The sequence below is a fragment of the Rhinopithecus roxellana genome, chromosome 17 (assembly GCF_007565055.1).
Source record: "Rhinopithecus roxellana isolate Shanxi Qingling chromosome 17, ASM756505v1, whole genome shotgun sequence".
NCBI lineage: Eukaryota > Metazoa > Chordata > Mammalia > Primates > Cercopithecidae > Rhinopithecus > Rhinopithecus roxellana.
The window spans coordinates 102,494,464-102,510,245 of record NC_044565.1 but is presented as its reverse complement, the minus strand read 5'-3'; the positions used below and the strand labels follow the sequence as shown (position 1 = coordinate 102,510,245).

At 36.7% G+C, this 15,782-nt stretch overlaps 1 protein-coding gene across 2 annotated transcripts in view; it reads right to left on the bottom strand.

The window, feature by feature from the left end:
* Positions 1-333: 333 nt before the first annotated feature.
* Positions 334-15,782, bottom strand: part of SRBD1 (S1 RNA binding domain 1) — a 224,846-nt gene continuing 209,397 nt past the window's right edge. Inside the window, exons 20-21 of one of the 2 annotated variants that reach the window (XM_030921713.1) lie at positions 4,550-4,734; positions 334-1,240 (exon numbers count right to left, since the gene is read on the bottom strand). In XM_030921713.1, the coding sequence (XP_030777573.1) occupies positions 951-1,240; positions 4,550-4,734 (475 nt within the window). In that variant the 3' untranslated portion in view covers positions 334-950. The remainder of the gene's footprint in view (positions 1,241-4,549; positions 4,735-15,782) is intronic. The other variant, XM_030921714.1, reaches the window with a different exon arrangement.

Below are 15,782 nucleotides of genomic sequence, written 5' to 3'. Positions count from 1 at the left end.
TCCACTGTGGGCTTTATTTTGACCCTGAATGGTCATGCTAATCCTTACAATCGCCACTGAATAAAAACAGAGTAAGAGTCACTTCCTTTATATACTTGTTTTTCTTGTCCCTTCACACCTGATCTATATTTGATCTTTAAAATGGCCATTTCTATCCCCATTTGAAGTTTAATTCTGATTTAAGAAAGGACACACTCTTCTATGGTAAGTCAAACAAAACCATTCTTCAAATTTCCAAAGGCTTCCCTCTTCTCCAAAGGTTACATAAACCATATCTTCTTTCATCAAGACTGACTTCTAAGTCATTCACTGAATCAACATAGCAAAAACAAGTCACTAGCCACAAACCTTTATTGTTGGGGTCAATATATATATCCTTTTGAGAAATGTTTCAAACCATTCATTTGATGGTTACAAACACATCAAAATCTGTTTTGGTTTGCATGACAAAGGAAAATAGATTATTGCAAAATGATGAATGAAGTCCAAAAGGCCTGATTAAAAAAAGAATCTATAAAATGGAAGGATTAAACACTGCCCAGCCCTACTGTGTCAACAAAGACTGTACAAGTCAAATCAAGAAGACAATCCCATACAAGTCCAGCAAGGCAGATGTTGGCAAGTTGAAGTTAAGCAATCTGTTATACAAAATGCAAAAGGAGTTAAAGATAAATTACAAAAAAATAAAAACCAAAATTTTAGCCAGAAAACTATTACTACATAAAGCCATATAAGAATGCATATTAGTTGTTTCCTTTAAGGGGAAAGGAAATCAAACTGTTGATTTTCTATTAATTCAGAAGAAAAAATAAAGGAGTGTTTGGAAAATATTTCTGATGTTAAGTGAATTATTTCTCATCTGCTACCTAAATTTTACAAGCAACTGACTTATTCTTGTCAATGTGTAGAAATGAGAAAATAATATCAGTGTTTGGCCTTCAGTGGGACACTCATAACACCCGAATGAGGTCCAGAGTAATCCTAGATCGGGGGATGTCAATGTTGAGCACTTGGACTTCCACTCTTTCTCCGGGGCCCAGTCCAAGGCTCCTTCTCTTCTTTGTTTTTGAAAGTTTTGCTTCTGTTACATTTCGTATGGGAATCAGCCCAGATTTCCCTACTCCTATATCCACGAAAATTCCAAAGAGAGTGGCATTCTCCACTTTGCCTGTAAGAACTGTCCCAACCTGCAGATCTTCCAGGCATACTATGCTTCTCTTGAAATCAGGTTTATCAAAATCTGTAAGGAAAGAGAAAAAAAGTAAGTGTAAAAGGCATTGTATTTCCTAGATACAATATAACTTTGTGAATAAGCACTTAATACATACTGATTATGTGCCCAGACCAATATTAAAGATTAAGGGGGCACATACAAGGAGCTGAAGACCGAGGCTTGCCTTCAGAGAACATGCATATCGGTTGGAGATAGCATTCATGCAGTAGAAACAATTCAAGAAAATTTACTTTCTTCTACAATGCTACACACTAGCATTATACATGAGGATTGAGAAGAGAGTCTTATTTTCCTCTCTGTGAAGAGGTGATGAGAATATATATATTTGCTTAATAAATATACAAAGCTAAACCACAAACACTGAGAAAGTAAGATGTTTGGAAACAAGAGACTGGAAGCTTTATTTTGTTTTTCCCCCAGTGCCTGAATTATTAAATTGTTTAAAGGTGGTAGAAAGTACATCAACTTTTTGGTCAAATGTAGATGAAATTCAAATGTTCTTTCTTCCTCACTTCTACCCACAAATTTGGAACTCAGAAAATCCATTCCCACCCATTTCAAATATAGTTATCCAATCAACATTTATGGATTCGTGATTATCTATGACTCAGAATCCCAGACCAGGTAGTAGCTAATATTCTTTCTCTTTCAATTAAATTCATCAAACATTTATTAACTCTATTATCTCCTGGCCAGGCACTCTGCTGGGTGCTAGAGAAACAATGATGAAGATACAGATTTCTGTTTCCAAGTTCTTTATAGCCCTTTTTTCTTGCTTGCCCCAGCATACATTTCTTTGTTCATTATTGTCCAAAAGATAGGCATAAAGTATGCCAAGGAATCATTATGGTTCTAGTTAAAAACAATGGTTTTTATGAGGGAGACAGTTAGAACTAACAGTTTAAACGGGGCTGTGGATTATCTGTGGATTCCATTTATCCATGCTCCTCTTGAAGGCCCCCTTTCCTAGGATTACTGAGTGTTGACTCTAATAACAAAGAACACATTCTATGCTTGGATCTCCTTTTACTAAGGCCTCATTTTCCCCTCCACCCATTCCATTTCCTTTTCCTCCACAGCTGTTGGCTTTATCCTGATGACTTGTTAAAGCTATCCTTTACAGTTGTATTAACAACTGGCCACCCCTTTCTTCCCTTCCCCCAGTCCAACCATACTGATACCAAGATGTTTTAAAAATTAAGCTTTTTCCTATAAAACAAGATAAAAATCTTCTTTAAACTCCGAATCTCACCGTTGCCATGAAAAAGAGTAGGCTAAAATTAGGATTGATTCTGTGGAATTTGACCTGATGCTAAAGCAGTGAATTCCAAAAGCAAGAAACCTCCTGTAATGTAATATTACACTAGGCTAAGGCTGTGTCACAGCAAAGTGGAACTAAGTCACTGATCGGGGCAGAAAGGTAGGATGGTCTCCAAGACCCCATAGGCATTGTTTTTATGCTTGGAAATTCTTTCTCTCTCTCTCTTTTCTTGCAGGGGTCCAGCTGCTGCGGATTCCCTAAGGGTTCCTGATCAGCTGCTTAGTTTAATCTTGCATGGAAAATCAGAGTCAGGAACTACTTAACATATTCCTGAAGACAGTCTGGGACACTGAGAAATCAGAAAATCCTCCGTGTACCATGCAAACTTTTAACACTTTCATAGCCAAGCATTTTCAGCCCCTGTGTCTGGACAGCTTCTGATGAACCCAATTAGGGAAATTAACTAGTCACCATAGTGTTAATACACATGAAATTAATTACACCATTGATAAAACAAAAGATAGAATTATTATGAGGAAAGAATGAGGCATTAAGAAATACTTTTGAGAAAATGGAGGAAAGAGATGTAACAAAACATCATCCATGGAAATGACCAAAATGCCCCCTCAAAAGTATGGTTTCTATGCCTTCCTCACCTTGGGGACGTGTTTAGTAGTAAGATGAAAGTTCTCAGACATTTTGAAAATTGTGACTTACATTAGAGCAAATGTCAGTTCCAAAGTTTGCTTAAAGAGACCTATTTAAAACTTCACTTGCCACACTGATGAACACTGCAGTAACTGGAAAGCTCAGCCCAGAGCCCAGATGCATCTGTCTTTCTGTTCAACAACTTGGTAGTTTAACTGGACCATATAATTTGAGTGCTGATCTTTGCTCTGAGTCTATAATGCAACTGGGATAATGGAACAATCGACACTAAGACAGAAAAATGAAGATGGATGTGAAAAATCCAATACAGGATACCTGCAGTTACAGCATTTTTTGCCAACCCACTAATGCAAAGGATGTAGCCATACCACCTCCAAATCCAGTATTTTTGAGAACCATTGCTCTACCCAGCACTCCAGCTAAAAACCAGCCAAGAAATTCCCATAAAAGGATACCGGGCCTCCAAATGGAGATGGATTTGTCTGCTGAAACATCCACATTGTGTGGAGGACCACTAGGAGGCTTCTACTCCCACATTTTTGGCATAGTTCTTACTGGGTGTTATTTTATTTTTCTTTAACTTAAAAAAAAAACCTACAGAAGAAGGAGGAATAGTACAATGAACTTGCTGGATATATTTCAAACTTCCTTTAAACCCTTTCAAAGAAGTATGTCTAACCATCTCAACACAGCCTAAACCGGAATAAAAAGACAATAGTCTAAACATGGTATCATCAAAACTGGTTATAAGATCAATGAGCAGATTCATTTAAATCTCAGGGGTTCCTATTCAAACTTCCTTGGGAAGTAGGTCATTTGATATTGTAATTCTTTTTTACTGGGTCACTGCTCTCAACAACTACGGTTGTTATACGTCCCTCACCATCTACCTGTGCTGAGAGCACTTTTAATTAGAAGGAAAATCAACAGATAGATATTATCTTATTTGTTCAATGTGTTCATTGACACAGAATCCAAGAACTTGGAAAGCTATAATTAAGGAAGAAGATTCACCTTTTAGCTTGTGAAGGGACTGCTTTATCTTGCACTTCTGGCTCCCAGGAGATAAAAACAGCTTACAAAAGGACCATAAAAATATGTGTGCCTCCATGCATACAGTGGTACACACATGATGCATTTACTTTAGTAAACGGGAAACACACAGTGAACAAAGAGTCCAGGGAGACCACCTGGCTTCTAGCTTTGGCTCTGGATATTAACTATAATGACTCTGAAGGAAGATCCCTATGCTTTAATTTTCTCATGTATAAAATGGGAGAATAATATCCATTCTGCTTATGGCATAGGATTGCTGTGAGGATCAAAGGAGATAACGGGAGCTATGCATATGCAAGGTGCTATATAATTCAAGTTCAATTGTTTACCTGTTCGAAAGTCAAAGCTTTCAGGCTGGCTGAGACCATCTATGATGACCTGTAAGGTGTGTACTGTTGTTTGCAATCTTTCTGCAATTTTCTCCATTCCTTCCCTTTCAAGGAATGAATTTATTTTTCGTTGCATTTCAGGCTTTCCAATCTCATACAGTGTCCCTCCAATGGATGACAAAAACCTGCAGTGGAAAAAATAAAAAGCCCAACACTTAACAATATTACTTCTTTTGCAGTCTCCTTATACAGATCACCCTAAAATTAATTCATCTTAGACCCATAGGTCAATCAATCAGTCTTTATTGAGAATCTATTATGTGTCCTATGCTGTAAACTGTCTTGAAAAAGAAAAGGCTGAGGGAGAAAGTGGATTAAAGGTTTTTGTGCTATTTATCAAATGAAGCACCTGCTCAGAGTCAACACCAAAAACCTTTTTTTTTTTTGAGATGGAGTCTTGCACTGTCACCTAAACTGGAGTGCAGGGGCGCGATCCCAGCTCACTGCAAGCTCCGCCTCCCGGGTTCACGCCATTCTCCTGCCTCAGCCTCCTGAGTAGCTGGGACTACAGGCACCCACCAGCACGCCCAGCTAATTTTTTGTATGTTTAGTAGAGATGGGGTTTCATCGTGTTAGCCAGGGTGGTCTCAATCTCCTGACCTCATGATCTGCCTGCCTTGGACTCCCAAAGTGCTGGGATTACAGGTGTAAGCCACTGCGTCCAGCCAAAAATATTTTACAGTATAATTAGTTCATTATAAGTTTAGTGTCACATATGTTTTTAAAATGAGGCTATCTATATTTATCTCTTCCCTACAATTTCAGTTAGGAAAACATTTTAATTTAAATTAGCTAATAGGCAAACAATGAAATGATACCAAACTCTAACAAAATATGCATCAAATATTGCCATTTTTGAAAAATGAATTACTCTTATTCATGTGTCATATCACTGCTTTTTACTTCTGTATACCCTTAATGGCAGCATTACCTGTGCAGCATACCATCAGCTGCCTTTTATAATTTTCTTTTGCTGTTTACCATTACCTTTGATTGCAAAGCTACCTCTCAATTACTTTCCTTTATAATTCAGTAAGAAGAAAAAAAATAAAGGGTTAAGATGTATTTCCCTTTAATTTCATGTGAATACTGGGCTGTAGCTTACTTTCTTGACATTCCCTGGCTGGGTATTTTTCTACACCATTAAGTTCCATTTCCTATGATTAATGGCACTTTAAAAATGTCAACACAGTAATCAGGCAGATAGTGATACTAATGCCCACAAATCCTTTCCTCTAGGGATACTTCTGGAATACAAAAAGAGAAAAAGAGGAATTGTTGGAGGTTTGTCTATAATCAGAATTGGGATATATCCCATTTGGCAGGTTGCTGCACTATCAAAAAAAGAATGCTTGTGATTTTAAGTCTTTTTTGCATTGTTGTGTTCAACCAGAAAGGTCTCTTCACAGTGATACTCTGATAGTAATGATCTGGCATCTAGTGGAGAAAGTTCCCCCATCTCTCATTTAAGTAGGGTATCTCTTTGGATTCAAATGTGCAACACTCCTACGTTATTACAGCCATACATATAGCCAAAAATAGACACACTTTATGGCATCCGACTAATTCTCTTGAGAATATATTTTGGTTAATGGTCTAATAAAAGATCAAAATGTTGGTGTTTGGTCTCCCTCTTTGAAAATGAGCTTTCATCCAAACTGGTGGCCAGTGAGATAACACCGTAAGTCTGTGTGTCCGTGGCTTCCCCAGCACGGTGGAAAGGCAGCCGGTATCTCTTAGTGCTGATGGATGGACAGTAGCATACAAGGGTCCTGGTGACTGGGAACAGCTGCTGGAACTCTGACTGATGGGACAGATGACAGATGACAACCTCTGCTCAAAGCAAACTTCCTTATACAACTTTCTAAATAATGCGTGCCCTGCTGAGCAGGCTTCCCTGGTATTCACCTTCTTGGCTTTATTGGTCTGCAACTTTATTAGTGGAGAATCTTTCAAACCATCAAGATTTTGGCTTCTAACCATCTGTTAAAATTGACAAAAAGTATATTCACGCACTGTTAAGTCTAGAACCTTGAATAGCATTTTATAATAAAAGTAACTAAATGGCAGAAACTTCCCAAATCACTGTATGAGTCTATCTTAAGGTTGCCTGCACGTGTGTGTGTGTGTGTGTGTGTGTGTGTGTGTGTGTGTGTGTGTGTGTGTGTGAGAGACAGAGAGAGGGAGACAGGAACTAACTGCTACCAAAGTCACTTCCAAATAAAGAATTCTGCCAAAGCAGTTGCAGATGTAACAAGAACATTGGTCTGTTGAATCTGGGTGCATATTTCATATATCATTTTCATTCTCACACACATAAGCCTGAGGGCATTGGTAACTGAAATCAATAAAAAGCACCAACTTGTGCTTGTAGCTAATGCTTCATATTGATCAACCCTATTTTTAAATGACTACAAAGTCAAGTGCTCCTTTATTTTGAAAACTTTCTTAAAGTTAACAAGGTCACGCACACACACACAAAGAGCCAACGAGAGAGAGAGGAACTATAAAACGAACTGGGAATAGCATTTAGACTGACCTCTACCTTAATTAATTGTAAATATAGTCAACTGTATATGATAGGAAGCAATGTTTTATGCTTAGTAGCCACTCGATAAACATGCTCCTTAAATATCCTAAGAAAAATTTATTCTACGTATTCTAAATTTCACTTCAGAATTAAGTGTGATAAGTAATATCCAATACAAAGTTTCACTTTAGAATTGAGTGTGGTAAGTAATACTCAATACAAAGTACTGTCTAGCTCAGAAGTACCAAATAAAAACACTGCTTTATGAAGCTTGGCATATACAAGTGAACATGCAATGATAAATATCTGTCAGACATTACTCTAAATAGATTTTTCTCATTTAATCATGACAATGATTCTAAAAGGTAGGTATTATACAGAAAAAAAATGAGGTTCAGGGAGTTTAAATAACTTGCCCAAGGCCATGAAGTTATTCTAACTGGACTTTTATGCCACATACAATATATATGTCTGTGTATAATAAGATATGTAAAATTTAAAGTGCTATATTTGGTTAAGATAGAAAATAATACTTTTGGTAATATTTTACAATTTACTGGCAGATTACTTTTAACATTAAAAACACTGAGTAAACCTGCAAATAAATTATATACATGCTTTTAAACAGAATTCTCTCAAAAGTCAATGAATTATTAAAGTTATATTCTCATTTTCTCCACTGTTTTTGGAAGGCTTTTTCAGGTTGGTAAGGACTGCTGTTTTTATTTAATACGTAATTTCATCCATCTTACTTAAAGTAAGAAAGTAGCATAAATGCAACAAATAAGCACATCATGTTCTTTAAGCACACATCTGCACAAAGTTAAAATACAGAACTTGCAGCAGAGTAAATGCTTATTTTTCAAACAGAATGCTATATAACCTAAAATGGCTAATATTTTCAACAGAAACTTGTTATAAGTACAGGGCTTTTCCCCTCAAAGAATAAGAAAAGTCTTGTAAGGCTTTTCCAAAGAATAAGAAATTCTCAAGATTCATGACTTCAGACATGGCCATTCAGTTTTATGTAATCATTTCCAGCATGGAGATTTAGGAGCTGAGGACTTGGTTCATTACATTAAAGCAATATGATACCCCACAGAGCATAGAAGAACCATGGTGATGCAACACAATCACTTTAAAAACAACTTAATATTAGCATGTGCTTTGTGGGCAAAACACATATGATTTACAACTCCACCAAGAACCATGCTATAATGGCAAAGCACATCTAGTAGTCTACGCACTCTCAACACTTTCAAGAGACTTTCCTACTTGCTTATTTTTACCCATTAGCTTTACTCAGTTTTAATGTAGTAACGCAACAAGCAAAAAATTAAATGCAAGAACACATTTTAGAAATGAAAAGGTAAAGGTAGACAGAACAGGTCCTAATTTGTAATACAGGTTACATATCCAATAATTTAAAAAGAAAGTTTATACTTTAAGAAAATCTGGCCTCCTAAAAAACTATGTAAACTGTGGGGCATAAAGTTTAGTAGTAATTTGTCACTCTAAAAATCTGTTACTGTTTCTATATTTTCTCTCTATATAACATATATGTGTTACTCTATGTATACATTTCTTTAAAATTTATTACTCTCTATTTTCAAATTTACTGCTCTTAATATTAAAAATGGAATATAAATTTAAGTGTGGCAAATGAGGAAAACCTGCTGCTCCTTTATGCTCTCTACAGAAGAGCTGAATTGACACAGCTGAGTGTATCACACTACCTATTTAGCTTAGCTTACAGAAGGAGCGCTGGCTCCATCACAGCTGCTGTTCTAGCAGTCAAATCAAAGGGACAGCAATGTGAATTACATTTTAATCATCATCGAGGAATCTTTTCAAACTTTTTTTAAAGACAGGGTCTTGCTCTTTCACCCAGGGGCTGTAGCAGTGGTGCAATCACAGCTCACTGCAGCCTTGGCCTTCCAGGCTCAAGCGATCCTCCTCCCTTGGCCTCCCAAGTAGCTGGAACCACAAGCCCAGCTAATTTTTAGTTTTTAAAAATGTTTTGTAGAGGTGAGGTCTCAATATGTTGCCCAGGCTGGTTTCAAACTTCTGGGCTCAAGAGATCCACCCACCTGGGGCTCCCAAAGTGCTAGGATAACAGGTGTAAGCCACTGTACCTGGCATTTTCAAATGTCTAACCTCCTTGTTAAACCAAGATACTGAAATAAGAATCTTTAAAAATCTATGCTGGTGCAAAATATACAAGTAATTATAAATTCAAGTATCATTCATTTATAGAGAGGCCCACAGAACTACCTATTATACTACAGAAGCTAACAGATGTCTAGTGAAAATAATATTTAAATGGCATTTCTTAGCATAATAATCAGCCACAGAAAGGGCAAATAATTATCCAGTAGAACTTAAGCTGAGACCGGTCTTTTTTTTTTTTTTTTTTTAACAGTAAATTAACATACTAAGATAAACATTTTAAAAATGTAACCCCTTCAGAAAGAGTCATCAAGTTGTCCTGAAAGCTCTTCCAGACTCTGATGAGAGAATATAGTTTTAAAATGCATGCAGCTATCTGGGCAGGGGTGGGGGCATTTTAAATGTTATTGCTTGGTACCATTTGGAGCACCTCCTGCATATATGAGTAGCAGAAAAAAAAAAAAAAAGGAAATGAAAAGAGAAAGATTTCCTATCACAGATGAAGGAATGCAGTTTGTCTTCCAAAGGACTCCATTTATAAGCATCAGACTGTTACCTGCTTCTAACTTCTGAAGAATTTACTAAATGTTTCCTGCTTTTTCAAAGATCTGTTATACATGTACAGAAACTGGATACTCATTGCATGTTGCATTCATTGTATGTAGGAGAACATATCCTTAGAAAGCTGTTTTATTTTAAAATTTCTATTACTTAGCAATTTAGCATTACTGAACTACAGTAAAAATTTTTTTAAAGTACCATTTAAAAAGTCCTGAGATAGAAATCTTCTAAAAGATTTAGGATGATCATCTTTTCAGAAATAGTTGAACAGTGCTCATATAGTTACCTCAAAAGTATCTAAGATCAGTGAAATAATAACCAACGCCATACATAACCACAGTGATTATGTAGCTTTTCCTGTCTCAGAACCACTCACTTTATACTGTGTAATTATATAATTTAAACAAATGTACATATACATCTAAATAAGTATGAGTTGATAAAAATAGGAAAGGTGTCATGTACTGAAATGTTGCTATTATTGCTCCAAAGACATCTAAACTGTTGTAGATTTGTCCTAGAAATAAATGTACAAGTGACACTAAAAAAATCAGTCTTCTCACATTTTGAAAAATAACAAACCATTACCCTCCCAAAAGAGAACCAGGGAAAAAAAAAAAAACCAACAACCCAGTATTATGCAGCCTGATCACCCTCTTTCCTGTGAGTCTGGTTGTTTTCATACACCCTGCCATTCCCCTGCCCAAATGACAAAGATTTGCTAAAATCAAGGCTCTTCAAAGGAATGTGACAAAATGCTGAAACCAACTAAAAATAATTTAGAAAATCATACTCAGCTTTATTCAATAAACATTTATTTACTGTGGCGGAAGGCTCTATGAAAGATAACAGAGCCTTTGCTTTGAATGAGCTTACAATCTAATTTCAAGTAATGACAGTATAAAATAGTCTTCTGCTTATATCTGCTCTTTTAGAGGCAGGACTTTCTGTGCAGATAAACAGATACTTTGAAAGTGTCCAGTACAGATTATTTCATTTATTTCTCTCAAATATTTATTGTGAATGTAGATTTGCTGACAAGAAAACAAAATCTCAGAGAGATGAAAAGACTTGCCACATCTGACACCATAAGGTAGTAGCAGTGAAGGTAAAAGTTATAACAGATTACATCTCCACTAGCATGCCTACACTTTTACTTTGGAAGATTTTCACGCAGACAGAAGATTTAGATCTCTGATAAACCCTGGCACCCAGGACCACTGCCCGGGAGCAATTTCTTACTATTTTTTAAACCAAATTCAAAAGGAAAAAGCTTTGGCTCTTTTTGAATTTCTGAATAAGAGTTGGACAAAATTAAGTTAGTGGTTTCAAAGGCTACAGACTCTCTACAGCTCAAAAACACTGTGTTTAGAATTAATATAATTTAATTTACTGCCTGTAAAGCAGTAATGTGGATTAGTGCCTGTGAATGTTTGAAAGAAGAGGGCAAATTAAAAAAGCAGTATTTAAAACATACAGGCTCATGGTGGAAAAGCTGAAATTAAACAGACCTTGTACCACTAGGGAATAAAGCCTATGTATCAGAGGTAGAGGACTCTTCCTTAGGAAATAGCTTTTTTACTATAAATGCCATCCTGTCAAGGAATCCTCCTATCAAAAAATTTGAAAACGCTTAACATCTGCCATTTCAATAAATCCCTAGTTGTCCTCTGAACGGGCAAAAACATTGTTATTCCATTTAAAGAGTATAAACTAAGGTCAAAGAAACTTGCTTATGGTGACACTGAGAATCAGAAGACAGGCTAAGATTAAAATCCCTAGCTAGGCTGGGGGCAGGAAGGGCAGGAGGGAGATAATGGGAAACTAAATCAATAACCTACTGAGTTTTAGGCTCCAGACTGAGTGGTCTAAACTTGATGGAAAAGAAAAAAAGGAGGACAGACAAATACTTTGAAGATGGAAGAGGCTGAAGCAAGCACAACTTTATGACTGGCCGGCAACTCCCTCACACTCCTCCTTCACTGGGTACTAATAGGTTGCTCCATAAACATAGGAGAGAAACCAGCATGTTCTCCAGTCTCAAAACCCAATATTAATATTCATTAACAATGTTAAATGCCTCAAATTACATCCAGATAACAGGATAAAACAACTTTTTTCCTTGGGGACCAACCATTGTAACTCTCCTCCACTCCCTCCACCTACCTCCATTTCTTTTACTGCTTAGCTTAGCCCCTCCTCAATCACAACAAAAATAACAGCAATAATCATCATATTAACACCAGCTTACTCTGTCCAGGTGCTAAGTATTCTACGTATATTAATTAATATAACCCCATGAGATATGGTACTATTATTATGCACATTTAACAAACAAGAAAACTGAGGTATAGAGAAGTTAAATAACATTCCCAGTTCAAACAGCATGATTTGAATCCAGGCAGTCTGACATTTCACTGCCTCCAGACTGAGCTAGCGGAAAATGTAAAGTCTCAGGTTCTTGATCTTCCTAGTTTCCTCTACCAGCTTTGCCAGAAACCTCATGTGTGCTGTGTTTTGGAACAGTGTGTAAGACATTGGATATGACAATCAATCAATAGCCTGATCATCTAATTCTCAAGTGGGTGAAGTTTTTTCATCATTTCTCTCATTTGGAAGGGCACTTTTGAAAATATGATTGTTAGTTCCTGGGAACTACAATAAGATGTTTAGGTTTTAACTACTAACAACAACAACAATAACAACACACAAAGCCGGGCTCAGTGGCATACACATGTAGTCCTAGCCACTAGGGAGGATGAGGAGTAGGATCATTAAGCCCAGGAGTTTAAGTACAGCCTGGGCAACATAGAGAGACCGTTGTATCTTTAAAAACAAAATTCACTTTTAGTAATCTGTCCACTTAACATTTTTATATTTTAGGTTTGGCCTCTCTTTTATGACGCTATGTCTTTTTATAAGGCAATCTAATATTGTCTAGGCATAGCTCTATTAGAAATTAATGTAGGATAACTAATTGATACACATCTTATGTTATCATCTATCAAAAGCCAGGAATGAGTCTTTCTGCCTTGCTGCCAATTCTTATAAGGCAAGTCCAAGTCCAGAAAAATTTGGGCTCTTTCAAATTTGCAAATAATCTCTTAGGTCTGTTTACCTAATCATCATTTATTGTACAGTATTGGCAGTTGGATTTCTTTTCAGGCAAGTTTCCCACAAAGGAACATGCTTTTATCATTGCAGGAGTTAGCTGGCATGCCAATGCAGAACGAAGCTGTGGTGAATTTTAGATGTGGGGAGGTTTGTTAGACATATTCAGTAGGCTAATGACTCACCCGTCAGAAAAATTGCAAATTACAAGTCATGGGCCTTCTGGTTGCTCATAGTCAAAACTCTGAATATGAAATCTGTGAAGAGTCAACTGTTGCTGTTTTTTAAATAAAAACAATGTAAACTTTTTGCATTACAATCACTTATTAGTTAGAAGACTTCTTTGCTGGGCAGTAAGCTCAGGTTGGAGAGAAGGTAATGAAGTCTCTGAAGGCAATTCTCAAGGAACAGTTCAGAGACGCTAAATTCTTAAACAGGAATGGGAAAGAGACGGAGACTGCAAATATGCCCACTCATTAAGGGTCTTCAGTAGTGGAAAATCTTCACTATCTGGCTTGACTTATTTTAGCTCCATGGCCGGGAGCTAGGCAGAACATTTAAAGGACCTCCCTCAATCTCAACTACTTTTTAGCTCAGGGCACCAGTTAGGATCCTTTATATTCATTTATCTCATAACAGAATCCTTGTGTATCTATTGGGTTAATCTACTTTTGGTTCTAAAAACCTGACACGAGTTTTTAGTAAATTAAAGAAAAACACTGCTTGGCTTTTGTACAGAAGTTTCTTCCCTCCCCAAATAAATATTTCGCTAGGTTATATGATTATTCCTGTCCCAGACCTGAATTTTACATTCACGGCTGTCTACTCTCTGATACTTTTCAACATTGATTGTAAGGGTCACAAATAAGCACATCAGCAGAAACAAAGGAAATCCTATAGTACAAATATCACGTACAGGTACTGATACAAATCATTCCTTGATAGACATTTACCTGGTGCATTCCAATGCGACTGCGTTTGATATTCCTGCTACACAGGCTGTTAACTACTTATAGAAACTAGTATTAGAATTCCTCCCTAATGGGAAAAATTGAAATAACAAATACTAGCTAATGCTTTATCAAAATGAGTGCCAAGTGACAGTCTTGACATTAAATTTCCTGATATTTTTCAAGCTAAATCAAGAGCACAACCACTTTCAAGCTTAACTATCTGGAGTGAATCAAATTCTTAATGCAGCAGATTCTCTGCGAGAGTGCCAGGTCTCACTGTGACACATACAAATCAGCATCATCTGCAGCACCAAGCACTACTCCTGGCACCTTATTCAAGAAAAAGAGGAAATCAGATACTTGCCTTAGCTCTCTGGATCAACCCAAATGATATGACAAAAACAGAGGGGGTAGTAGTGGGGGAAGTAACCCCTAAATAGGCTGTTTCTGGGTCTCATTCTACTAATATAGCAGCAATTTTACTTATGGTTTATGGTACACAACACAATGAACTCACTCATACACACAGACATGAGAGTTTCTGGATGACGATAGAAAATGGTAAGAGATCCTCTTTCATGGTCTCCAGGCTTGTAGTCTGCAAATCTAGGGGGGCCTTGGCCCTTCACAATGCTCTGTGAAGGCAAACGGGATTCAGTTTGGGGAGGTCATGAAATTTTTTCAATCCACAAGAGATTCTAGAAGAAGTACTTACACAACATGTAGGACAGGCAATGTTAGGAAAGGATGATCTATTTGTTCTACCAACAGTTTTGTTTATACAACTGCATTGACCACAGCCAGTTTAGATTATAGGAAAAAAAAATACATGAATTAAAGTAAAGCTAAACATTTCATTTTGTTCTACTGAAGTTATCAGTTCCTGAGTCGTTCCCTTCCTCAGTGTTCTTTTATGTAGTCATCTTTCATTATTAATTCCTATCATTTCTCATTAAACAAACATTGCCATATCAGTATTTGTCAGGTGCTAGGGATAGAGAGGTAAAACAGGCTCTTATGATCCATGCCCTATTGGAGCTTATAGCCTATAATTATAAACTAACCTGAAATTTAATTGTCACTAGCCTAGCAAATCTGGTGCCAAATTTTCAGATGCATTATTTATTTTGCAGAGACAAGGACAATTGAAGGAGCTCATGGCTTTACTATGATACTCTACTATGTTATACTCCTTTTTGACCATCTGAGCATATTATGAGTAAGTGGGGTATGGTAGAGTAACCAAGGGGTACACAAAAGCAGCTTTTTAATTAAAAAAATTAACATTATTTTTCTTGCTTTTATGCAAGATATGTCTCAAGATTCCTGATCTCTAAGATCAGTTCAGTGTTCCCCATATTCTTTATATTCTTATTTTAATATTTACTCTGAATTTTGTTGATGATTTTATGCATCATTTAGAACATGTGGAGCACTGTGGCAGGGGCTGAAGAATATAAAAATGAATAGAGGTGATTTATGCCCTCAAGGAGCCTCCCAAAGTAGGAAGGATATAACTTATACTCACAGATACCATAATAGGGGAAAGAAATTAGTAAATGCCCTTAGTGAAGCATAAAGGTTGTTCAAGGAGAAGGATCTCATTTTCAGCTAAGGATATCTTGTCAGACCAAAGACGATTCCAAGGCTCTGAACTGAGAAACTGAAAGGATGAACTGAAATAATCTGAGATGAAAAAGATCGTAGTTGAAGATTCTGGGGAGAGATGGGTTCAGATTTAGGCATGTTAGGTTTGAGATCTTAAGTAGGCAGATACAGTTTGGAAGAGTGGTTTGGGCTAAGAATATAAATTTTGGAGTCATGTGCTTATGATAGTCCTTAGAGCCAT